Genomic DNA, 12,465 nt, shown 5'->3' with positions numbered 1-12,465 from the left:
TATGACAAATGCGAGAAGATAAATAAAATAATAGATGAATATGAATAAGTATGATAAAAAGTGACAATCTAGACAAAAAAAAACAAATAACATGAACGTAAACGGTGTTATGCCTTTGTGACGACCAGGGCTGGAGTTTCATATTAATAATTTCATTACATGTAGATTGGAGGGAGTGGTCTATGTCTTGCAATGTTCCTGTGGCTTACAATATATTGGGAGAACGAAAAGAACTTTGTGGAAAAGATTGTGGGAGCATGTTCAAAATATCAAGAAAGGCTATCCCAAACATAGTATATCTAGACACTTTGCCACTCATCATGGTAAATATCCCTCACCGTTGGTGTTTTGGGGGATTGAGAAATTCCAACACTGGAGAGGGAGCAACAAGATTCGAGCCCTGAGTTAGGCCAAATCGCAGTGGATTTTCACCACGCAAACTTTGGCCCCTGTAGGACATAATATTGATTTTGATTTTGTTTCATTAGCGATTATTAATTTGGGTTTTGTATTTATTGATCAGTCTCTCTTTTCTGTTAGTCTCTTGAGGTATTTTATTTAGGTACCCTAATTCGGGTCTGTCCCCCCTTTTGTACCCCCCTTGTTTCCCCCTCCTACTGTTGGGTTTGATGGGGATATTTCGTAGTTTACTACACTGGATTCTTTATATGCCTTCTTGTCCTATATAGGGCCCTTGTGGTCATATTTTTATACATTATTTGTGTTTTTGGTCTCTGTTCGGGTTTACCACCATTGCCTCAGTTATATGCCATTAGGTTATGTTTTTTTTTATTATTTTTATTTTCATTACTATACATTGCTGTAGTTTTTAGCTTTAGTTCCTACTGCTGCTGCTATTATTGCCCTGGTCTATTATATATTATTTTTTTCTTCTTAGCTCTTGTTTTTAGGAGTGGTTGAGCTACAATTATATTTCCCTTTGTGAGGCTGTGGTCCGTTTTTTCCATGTACCATTTATCATGTTTCATTTTTATCTATTTATGTCTAGTGCTTCTGCCTTAAGTGGAGGGATATGTAGTTATGCATTACTGATATCCGTGTATTTGGGCTTCAATAAAATGGCCACCGTAGTCCATCCCCTAAGTGATTTCAGCTGTGGGCTCTCTATATCTTGAAGCTTCCTATCACCACCTTCCTTGCCCTGAGGAAGTTACATGATGTGTGACGTAACGCATAGGACGGAAGCGTGGTGACGTCATTTCTGGCACGGACCGCAGCCGACATCTTGGTACACCTCAGTGGAATACACTTGTGTGTGTGATTACAGTTTTTATGCCTGATGGGTCTGTGGACCCTTGTTCTTATGTGAGCAGGCACTTTGCTGTTTTTTATCCTATAAATGTTGTTGCCTAGTACACTATGGGCAGTTTTCTGGTTTAATTTTTCTATGTGGGGGTCATCTGAGTGGTGTTTGTTTGGCCATTTCCGTTAAGGACATCACATCTGTGGTTATCCTTATGAGTGTTCACTATTCCCGCCAAGAGGATTGCCCTGATTATTGCAAAAGGGACATACAGGAATAACATTGGTTGAGTGCAATGAAAGCCTTATAACCCTGTGTGGGTCGCAGCCTGCAGGTGAGCGTGCACGCTAGCTGGTGGAGAATTGATCTTTGCAGTGGTCACTGGATGTGTCACAATGTTTTGAAGATATGCAGATTTATTGGGACTGTGCACTTCTGTTTTTTTTCACTTTTTTTTTTTGTTATTGCTCACTTATTATATATTTGTAATTTATATATTTATTATATATTTATATATATATATATTTTTTGTCCATGCAATTAGTTATTTGGATCACTTATTGGGTCACGTTCATGTTGGTTTTTTTTTTTTTATCTGTTTAGTTTGTCACTTTTTATCATGCTTATTCATATTCATCTATTATTTTATTTATCTTCTCACATATGACACATATTGATTATCTTTAGTATACAAGTTGTTTTTCTTTTGGGTATCGCAGCACCATTTTCCTATTCATCTTCTATTTTTTGCTGCACTGGAATCAGATTGCATGGGTGTTCACACCCATGTGATCCCATTCTGGTAATGACATTGCGTTTCGAGTCCTCTTTTGGTGTGTCGTTAATTTAATATTGACAGCAGATTGCATGAACATGGTGCGATTACAATGAAGTGCGGATAACGCACAGCACTTGCTGCACCGCAGATATGTGAACCTAGGCTTATTGTGACAAAAAGAAGGTTGGAAGCATGGTTGCAGTGGGAAGTAGCTGGGTATAGACATCACCTGCTTCTACAGGACCTGGCTATCAAACAGAAAATATCACTGGGAGTGATACTCTCCTGGTGTAATCAGCAGGTATCCTCTGTCAGTATTACAGATGGGTTCCACATGATCAGTGTAATCTGCATGGCGTGTAAAAGCCAGATATTACGATTCATTTATTAAGCAGAGTTTAGCAGAACTGGCCACATTTTGATCAGTGTACGGTATCCCTGCTCAACAATATTCTCTTAGTTGATTTACTACTGTCGAAAAGACATGTTCAAATACTTTTTGCTATCAGCAGCTAATGTCAATCAACTCCCTCCTCATTTGTGTGGATGAAGGAATCCATTTTTTTTCGTTCAGCAAGCTGGCTCAATGGAGAGAAAAAAAAAAAAACAGCATAAGGCCATTCTTAGTGTCTTGGGACAATACTTTGATCTGCACACAATGCCATATTCAGCAAATTTTCAATGTAACGAAAATAGTAATTAAATAAAAATGTGATCTCTTATTGACCAACTTATTTTACTATTTACATATTAAATGTTAAAATTTGTGTTTGTTCATTCTTGTAACGTAGCATTAAAAATGTATTTTTACTAGAAACATAATTCCAGTGCATTCATTAAAAGGACAATCCCAAAATTAGCTACATCATTTCAGAGTACAGATTTTGCGTTCAATAATGTGACTATAAATGTAGGTGTTTAATCCAGCTCACTATGCCGAATGGCACTAGTTTAGTCATGTTGCAACACAACCCCATCTCATTTGTTTTTCTATAGACCAAAAAAAGGTAAGCTTAGTAGGGCAGACCAGTGGTTATTTTCTGCACCGTGGCCTAGCCGCTGTATGTGCGCATGTACAAGAACCATCCGTCTCTGCTCAGGAGGCTGGAGGGAGGGGGTGGGTATACACACGTACTTTGGCATTTTCAGCTTGGTGTCAAAAGGGAGATGATTTAATGACGGATCACTTCAGGTTTCAGTTCTCTGATTGGCTGCCCTGGAGGGCAGAGCAGGGGCCATAAAGAGAGCATGTCACTGGCCAAATTATCACAAGGGTTGGCATACAACCCTTGCGATGGCAGTAAAGTTGAATGAAAAAATAAATCTTAAAGTGTAAACAAAAAATGTAAATAAAATAAATTTCAAAACACCCTTGTCTTACTCCCACCCCCATGCACACTCGAAAATGGGCACATGCGAAATACGCATACATATGTAAAACGGTGATCACACCACATGTGAAGTATCACCATGAATGTCAGAGCGAGAACAATAATTCCAGTGCCACAGCTCATTTTATACTCCAAACTGGTAACCTGCAAAAGGCTCTTAAAGCGTCACTTATTGATCATTTTAGGTACCGTAGTTTGTCACGATTTCAGAGGAGTTTTCAATTTTAAATCTTGAAATGCTTGGTATCCATTTACTCGAGGCAACATCTTTTATATTTTACCAAAGAATTGGGTATTATATTGTGTTTGAGTGCACAAAAATTCCTTTAAGTGTATTATTTTCCTAAAATTTGTGTTTTATAAATGGCTGCACAAATATCAATTGACATCAGCTACCATTTTACTCTCCAAGGTCTTTTGCTTTCAGAAAATATAAAATGCTTAGGGTTTCTAAGTAATTTTATAGCAAAAAAATGCAGATTTTGGCATGCATGTAAGAAATACCAAATTTGTCCCTGACAGCAAGTGATTAAACACTATTCATATTGAAAAAAAATCTAGCTCCAGGAGTAATTTAGTAAAGCACATGCTATATCCCAGGAATATAAAAAAAATCACTGGTTTTGTTTATAGTTCAGAATAGTACAGTACTGACATGAAACCTAAACGGTTATAAATGTTACCTGCACTCATTTCTGATCTCCTAAAATCGTAAGCTTTGTGAATTAACCCTTCTGCTCCTCCGAGCTTAATAAACTGATTAAACCATTTGCAATTGTCTTTTCGCTTGGTGCGCACATGAAGCCTGCAGCAGTGTTGTGAGCCTGGAATTCTCATTGTGTTACTATACATAGCCCTGTGCTTTAAATTGTGCATTAAACTCTGATGGGAATCCTGAAGCTCTATTAATTTAATTGAATTTGGAATTGGGGAAGTGTGAATTAACACTGCAGTGTCCAGAGATCTCCTTTAAGAATGGGCCCCTTGGCCCTTCTGAATGAGAGTGAAAAATGATCAACTACCCGATGATGTCCAATTTTGAAGTTTGTAGTTGTTTAGTATGGGGGCTGAAGCCTTGTTAGTTGTAAACATACAGTTTGGAAGCTACATTGTCCTGTCTCCAGATGCCACGCATATAACATATCATGACAGAACTTTACAGCTCCGCTTAGAGAACATTTGACATTTCCGCTGTGCAGCTAAGACCTGGATTTAAAACATGAAGCTAAATTTGGTTTTCTTCTAAGCTTTGTACTCACGTTCATCAGATTACATCCCACAACTATAGCACATACTTGCTGGAACCAACATTTTTCAGTGGACATTGAACTTATGAAAAATGTCCCTTAGTGGCATGTCCTGGAAAAAAAAACTCAGCCCTAACAGGATGCAAGTCTGTGAGAAATACGTGAAGTCAGTAGGGGCTGGATTTACAGTCTTCTCAGCAACTCTGTTAGAACCTTAAAACTGAACTCCGGGATCTAGCTATTTTGCAAATGCATATCCCTTTCCCTAAGCTCTGTTAAACTGCTGACAATGTGCAAATGATCGTGCCTTACTTTTATTGTAATTTCAAATTTTCAGCCTCAGGGACATCAGGAAATCCTTGAAAAAGAGTGCTCCTTTCTTGTGCTGGGAGGAGGACTTTCTCTCTTGCTGCACATTATATCCATTGGGGGAAAGCAAAAACTACATTTCCCCATTATGCAACGGAAAAAGCAGGAAGTCACAGCCAGAAGTGAATCAGAGGAGGAGTTAAAGGTGGAGTTCGTGCCGAGGGTTATACCCCGGGCACACGCACATAGCCAGCTGCAGTCACATGCACATTGTGCGCAGCTCAGACCGGGAGTCTAAGACTACCGAATCCACCCACTACAGCGAGCAGGGACGTACAGTTCACCCAGAAAGTATTCACAGCGCTCAACTTTTGCAACATTTTGTTATGTTACAGCCTTATTTCAAAATGGATTCAATTAATTTTTTTCCTCAACATTCTACAAACAATACCCCATAATGACAATGTGAAAAAAGTTTGTTTTGAAATCTTTTCAATTTATTAAAAATAAAAAACCTCCATGTACATAAGTATTCACAGCCTTTGCCATGACACTCAAAATTGAGCTCCGGTGCACCCTGTTCCCACTGATCATCCTTGAGATGTTTACACAACTTGATTGGAGTCCACCTGTGAGAAATTCAGTTGATTGACATGATTAGGAAAGGCATAAACCTGTCTATATAAGGTCCCACAGTTAATAGTGAAAGTCAGAGCACAAACCAAGCCTTGAAGTCCAAGGAATTGTCCGAAGACCTCCAAGACAGGATTGTATCAAGGCACAGATCTGTGGGAAGGGTACAGAAAAATTTCTGCAGCATTGAAGGTCCCAATGAGCACAGTGGCCTCCATCATCCATAAACGGAAGAAGTTTGGAACCACCAAGAATCTTCCTAGAGTGGGCCCCACAGCCAAAATGAGCGAACGAGGGAGAAGGGTCTTATCCAGGGAGGTTCCAGAAGAACAACCATCTCTGCAGCACTCCACCAATCAGGCCTGTATGGTAGAGTGGCCAGGCGGAAGCCACTCCTCAGTAAAAGGTAAATGGCAGCCCGCCAGAAGTTTGCCAAAAAGGCACCTGAGGGACTCTCAGACCATGAGAAACAAAACTCTCTGTTCTGATGAAACAAAGATTGCACTCTTTGGCCTGAGTGCCAAGCATCATGTCTGGAGGAAATCAGGCACCACTCACCACCTGGCCAATACCATCCCTACAGTGAAGCATGGTGGTGACAGCATCATGCTTGGGGGATGTTTTTCAGTGGCAGGAACTGTGAAACTAGTCAGAATGGAAGGAAAGATGAATGCAGCAATGTACAGACATCCTTGATGAAAACCTGTTCCATAATGCTCTGGACCTTAGACTGGGGCAACGGTTCATCTTTCAACAGGACAACGACCCTAAGCACACAGCCCACATAACAAACGAGTGGCTACGGGCCATCTCTGTAAATGTCCTGGAATGGCCTAGCCAGAGCCCAGACATGAACCTGATAGAACATCTCTTGAGAGATCTGAAAATGGCTGTGCACCGACACTCCCCATCCAACCTGATGGAGCTTGAGAGGTACTTCAAAGAAGAATGGGAGAAATTGCCCAAAAATAGTTGTGCCAAGCTTGTAGCATCATACTTATAACGACTTGAGGCTGTAATTGGTGCTAAAGGGGCTTCAACAAAACATTGAGCAAAGGCTGTGAATACTTATGTACATGTGGTTTTTTTTCATTTTTTTTTTAATAAATTGCAACAATTTCAAAATGAACTTCTTTCATGTGGCCATTATGGGGTATTGTTTGTAGAATGTTGTGAAAAAAAAAATGGATTCAATCCGTGTTCGAATAAGGCTGTAACATAACAAAATGTGGCAAAAGTAAGGCGCTGTGAATACTTTCTGGAGTTTCGTTACAACTCACTGTACAGAACTACATTGGAGCAAAGACAAGACTGGTGGCTGTGGGAATACACAGTATAGATGCCACCAGTCTTACAATGTAACCAGGGATGGAGCCTAAATTAAAATAATGCACAATGGATTTTTTCGAGATGACACAGCGAGAAAGAAAAAGCATAAATTTCATTTATGTAGTGTTGGATGACCAAGCAATTGTCAAAATTACGCAGAGCCGTGTCGCAAAAAATGGCCTGTTCAGGAAGGGGGTAAACCTCTGGAGGACAATTGGTTAAGAATGTATTTTGACCGGGTGAACTGGCCAGTAATAGACATCCTGGGTGTCTCCACTCTGGAAGGAGCAGCAATGGAGGCACCTTTGGACAGCAGCATTATCAATATGGGGAGGGGTAGTGTCAAATGCACTAGCAGATTTAGATGGACTTGACTAACGAATTAAAAGTCAAACTTCTGCTAACACTTTTTAAGCAGTTACAACAGCTTGTTTCCTTAAAGGTCTTGCATATATGAACAAGGCCGATCATTGCAAGCACCCTTATCAGTGCTACCTCGTTTGTCTTAACCCTCTGACACTTTTGCTAGACAGCTTAGTTCATTAAAAAAAAAGGATTAAAAAGAAACTAAAGCATCTTCTCCAAATCTAAAAATTGGTAAACTGTAAAAAAAAAGGTCCAGAAATGTCAGTTCCTGCTTGTGTGATTGGCTCATTAATTTTCCCAGAAGTTTGAAGAAGAAAAGGTACACGTCTGCAACAAAGTTTGCTAAGATCCTTGTAGTGTACATTTATCACCCAGGGGGGAATGTTTTTTCTCAGCAAATGTGGAATTATGCGATGCATACTACCACATTATGACAGTACCTTGCAGGGGGCCCAGAATTTTTTTTTATCTGCATTTACTACCACTTATTTTCTATAGGTGATATTGTGTGGTAGAACAAAGAAAAAAAAATGCAAACCTTTATAAATAGTCCTCTAGAGCAGCCTTTCTCAACTGGGGTACTGCCAGAGATCTTTAGGGGTGCCATGGGGAGAATGGCTGTCACTTGAGCCCAGGTTCCCGATCCCCAGCCGCACTGGGAGCCGTCACACCGCTCAGCAAAATGAAAGCAAAAGCAGAAGAGTGTCTTCTGTGCTCTCTGCTTCCCCCTAGTGTGCAGTACCCAGCTGTGTGATGGAAGGTAAGGTACTGTAATTTTCCATAATTGTGTATACATGTGCCTGTATGTGTACGAGTATGTGCGTGTACATGTATGTGTGTATACGTGTGTGTACATGTTTACGTGTGTGTGTGTGTACGTGTACATGTATGCATGTGTGTGTACATGTGTATGTGTATGTACGTACATGTGTGTATCTGTGTGTGTGTGTACATATGTGTGCTTGTTTTTATATGTGTGTATATGTATTTTACATTTAATCTCGACCCCCTATTCCTGTCCTATCAGAGCTGCTTTTTTAGGACTTGTTCGTAATAGCAGCAAGGACTGCAGCTCCTCTGAAAAGCAATCCATGCTCAGATTGCTTTTCAGAGGCATATGACAGGTGGTAAAGAGGCAAAATATGTTGCCTCCTCACCACTTGGTTTAACCCCAGCATCAATCACCACACCACAACTGCATGCAATGTGTACACAGTTGCGAGGTGGTTGTAATTCAACTCCATTCACCTGGAGGTATACTTCCAGCTGTGGCAACAGCATGTTTATATCCCCAGCTGCTGTTTCTGCAGCTAAAGAGGGGGCAGTTGGGCGTGGTAAAAGCAGCTCAGTTGCGTGGTTTTACCGCCCTCCAACCTCACAGGTAAACAGGCCCTTGGTTCACATCTGTGTGGCTGTGTGTAGGGCAGCCCATTCATTTCTATGGGCTGCCTTATCTGCAGAAATGCACGGAAAGTCGTCCCTGACCATAGTTTTAAAATTGCACCACACCAAAAACACCCTGCGTTTGCCAATGTATGGGGTACTCCTAAAGAGCAGAGCATTTGTCTGTGTGTCAGGAATGAGCGCAATTTCACGTGCGTTCAGTGACACATAGTAATGTGAACCAAGCCTTGGAAAGGGGTGCCTCGGAACTGAAAATACTTTTCAAGGGCACCCCGACTAGAAAAAGGTTGAGAAACAATGCTCTATAGAGTACAAACATGGGATGCCAAGGTTAAATTCTCTTCTAGAAGCACAAACTTAGCATAGATTTCGGTCAGGTCACCTGTGCTGTGTATAGTATAAACATTACCCAGAATGGAAGGAGTTAAGTTCTCATGTGCCAGTTAATGTGACAGTTCTGCACTCAGCTCCAGGGAAAGGTCCTTGCTTGCTCTTCGCAGCTATTGGTTTTGTAAACAAGATACATTACAGTCAAGGGATTTCTTAAATTCCCAAAAGCCAAATGACTTATCTTTATTTATTTTCTGTCACAAATAAAGACTCAGGGACCGAAGTGATTTAAACCTGGCCCACCTTCCCAGATGGTGCACATAAGATTTAATCAATATTTACAGCCCCATGCAGGTTACAGAGACTTCTGCTCAGCCCATACGTTGCTTTCATCTCTACAGCCAAGAGACAATCTCAGTGTAATCCGTATGAATTTACAAAAATGATGCATCCCTTATGTATGCCATCACAGCATATAATAAATGGCTTGTTGGGATAATTAGGCTGAAATGTTTAGGTGACCAGATTATAACTGCTTATGATTTCTGTTGATTAGATTTAAAAGTTATATTTAGCAGCACTAGTCTCTATCTTTCATACACAAGATGTCTATGACAAGTATGCTGGGCTGATGTTTGCAAGACAAAAAAATAGCACCAAAAAATAAAGAAATAAAAACAAGATTGCTTAGGCCATGCCCTGCACGTCTGACCTCCCGATATTTACAGGCCTTGCCATTTGTTGCTTCCTTGAGCATTCTGACAACAGTAAGAAAATGCAATAGCAGAACCTTATAAAGGAGTTGACAAGAAAGATTTATTTATCTGTAGCCAAGGCTGTTGTACTTACCATTTTATTTGGGTACCTTAAAACCACTGGCTGGACTGGCACAGCAGGAATGAACGCACCTAGGAAAACAGAAAGCTAATTATATTATCAATGATATTATATAATAAGATACACATTGTGAGGTTAAGGGTCCAACTCAAATACTTGCAATAAATGTATTTTCCATATACTGCAATAAGGTTCTAATGTGTTTTCCCTTTATGTACAATTTCATTAAAATGAATATATACTGCATTCTTCAACCCATCTATTGCGGAACACTTTTTTTTTTATAGATCACACAATAAAGCATGGATGGGAATGGTTTGTTGTTGACTATACTGGCAGAACTCATCATGCATTTAATTAGAAGTTTGTCAAGCATTTAAAGGAACACTGATGTCATTTTGAATTTAGTCTGACAAGGTCAGAGTGTTGATTTTTTGTAATTTTTTTTTAGGGCTTTATTTTATTTTTTTCTATATCAAAAACATGTAGCGCAACAAAAGTGATCGATCTATTCCAAACAATCAATAGAAACTCACCAGTGCATCAAAATATAAACCTCTGCGCTATTGAACTCTAACACAAGCAAATATAACAAAAAATGAAAAAAAAAAACAAAGTGAAACAATCTATCTGCACACTCAAAATAAATATTGATGTACAATAATAATATCCTCAATAAAAATACATTTATATCACCCGAAATAAAGTGTCTGTGTTGTTAACTCAAATGTTCATATACCACTCAAACTCAGAAAAAGATCAAATAAATGAATGGCAGTCATGTTCACCTCAAATGAGACTGTCATTTCTTTCTTTTTTTTTTGCAAGAAGAAGAAAAAAGTATACAGTGAGACATAATGCCAAAATGTTCAATTTACATCACATTTTCAACAAACATCTAAAATTAATCTTGTAACTGTATGAATTTTATGGTTATGGATCACTGCATTTTATAATGTCTTAATAAATAAGCCAGAATCTAAATGGACTTAAACATTCTATAAAACACATTAACAAATATGGGTCATGGCAAGTACCATGCGGTATCACCTTCAAGCCAAGATATTTGATTTTAGAAAGAGGATTACATTTATCATGACTCAGGACTCATGTACGGTGAAGCTCAGCTTATCTACTCAGCATTTCCTACTCTAAGGATACAATTGATACAATTACTATATGCACTGTGGCATCTCACTTTGGATTGGATAAGCCTTTCTATATCATAACAGGAGGAACTATATTACAAACCGCAAGACAGAAATAAGTATCATTTTAAAGTATAATTTTATGGTAGAAAACACAACTATAGCAAATATTCAGGTTCTCCAATTGTTCATTATTCTTTATATTTGCATAATTTCTATGATGTTTGTGAATGTGTAAAATGCAAGAACAATTAGCAGAACACTATATAAATATATGACACAGTTTAACCTGTGCTATGCCATTTAAAGTGGATGTAAAAGCAAATCTTTTTTTAGTCCCAGAGTAGGGAAGTGTTGCACCCTCTGCCAAATCTTTATTGTGGTCTGTAAGGCCCCTTTCACACGGGGCAGACTCCGCCAGCGGATCCACCTGCTCAGCGGGGATCTGTCCGCTGCTCCCCGCTGAGCAGGCAGACAGGTCCGTGTCCACTCCACTCATGCAAAGCGGGCAAAGACACAGTCCGCTGTTCTCTATGGCCGGTCAAATGTAAACAAACCAGCTGTCTGTTTACATCTGACTATCATTCAATCCGCTAGACAGATGGGGAATGAATCCCCCTTCTGCTTTTAGTGGACCGGATCAAATGCAGGCGGGTGTAAATGGACACATGACCCGATCGGTCTGCCCAAGTGAAAGGGGCCTTATACAAAAGAAAAATTATCCTTTATCTTTCTCGGTGATCACTGTCACCAAAACAGAAAGTAAGAGGAAATCCTAAGATTCAAAAAACTGTCATGAAAGCAAGAGGTGAGGAAAATCTTCCAGTGGAAACTGAAATATTCTGGTGATAACGGTCTACGATATGGGAATTCCCATACTTGGAGATACAACAGGAAGTGGTAGCAAATCTCTAAGACTGGGTGTGAAGGGAATTCACCCTATCAACCGAAAGGAAAAAAAAAAGAAAAATTAAAAAGGAGGTTTTAACTCTCTGTTTAAATTCTCTATTCAATGAGAGCTGTATCCCTCTGTCACAGGGAAAAACAGTACAAAATAAACTGCTAAGAAAATACAAACATATATTTATTGAAATATTATAGTTGGCCATGTAATGAGCTTTGGGCATGAAGTTATTCTTTGTCCACAAAACTAACCAAACTACTAGGCACAAATCATTCTGCCAAAAGCAAATCTATAGGAATATGGAACAGATTGAGAAAGCAAAGCAGAAAAATGTCTCTGGTGGCAACTATTTGTAGCTTCTGAAACAGGAAAAAAAGGCTATAACCAGGGGCGGACTGACAACTCATGGGGCCCCCGGGCAATAGGGGATCATGGGGCCCCTGTGTCCTTGCCCAAACTGAAAAAAGCCTATGAAAAAGGTACCAGGGGCATCTCATGGGGCCCCCTACTGACCCCAGGCCCTTA

General features: G+C 39.6%; 1 protein-coding gene across 1 annotated transcript in view; it reads right to left on the bottom strand.

Moving 5' to 3' along the window:
* Nucleotides 1–12,465, bottom strand: part of LPCAT1 (lysophosphatidylcholine acyltransferase 1) — a 200,305-nt gene that overhangs the window by 41,690 nt on the left and 146,150 nt on the right. The window contains exon 6 of the mRNA XM_089674823.1: nt 9,901–9,959. Within this exon, the coding sequence (XP_089530949.1) occupies nt 9,901–9,959 (59 nt within the window). The remainder of the gene's footprint in view (nt 1–9,900; nt 9,960–12,465) is intronic.

Source organism: Staurois parvus, unplaced genomic scaffold (assembly GCF_062004578.1).
Source record: "Staurois parvus isolate SC_StPar_1 unplaced genomic scaffold, SC_StPar_1.0 ptg000153l, whole genome shotgun sequence".
NCBI classification, from domain to species: domain Eukaryota; kingdom Metazoa; phylum Chordata; class Amphibia; order Anura; family Ranidae; genus Staurois; species Staurois parvus.
Note: the sequence above shows the minus strand (reverse complement) of the source record. Positions and strands in the feature narration are given on the sequence as shown.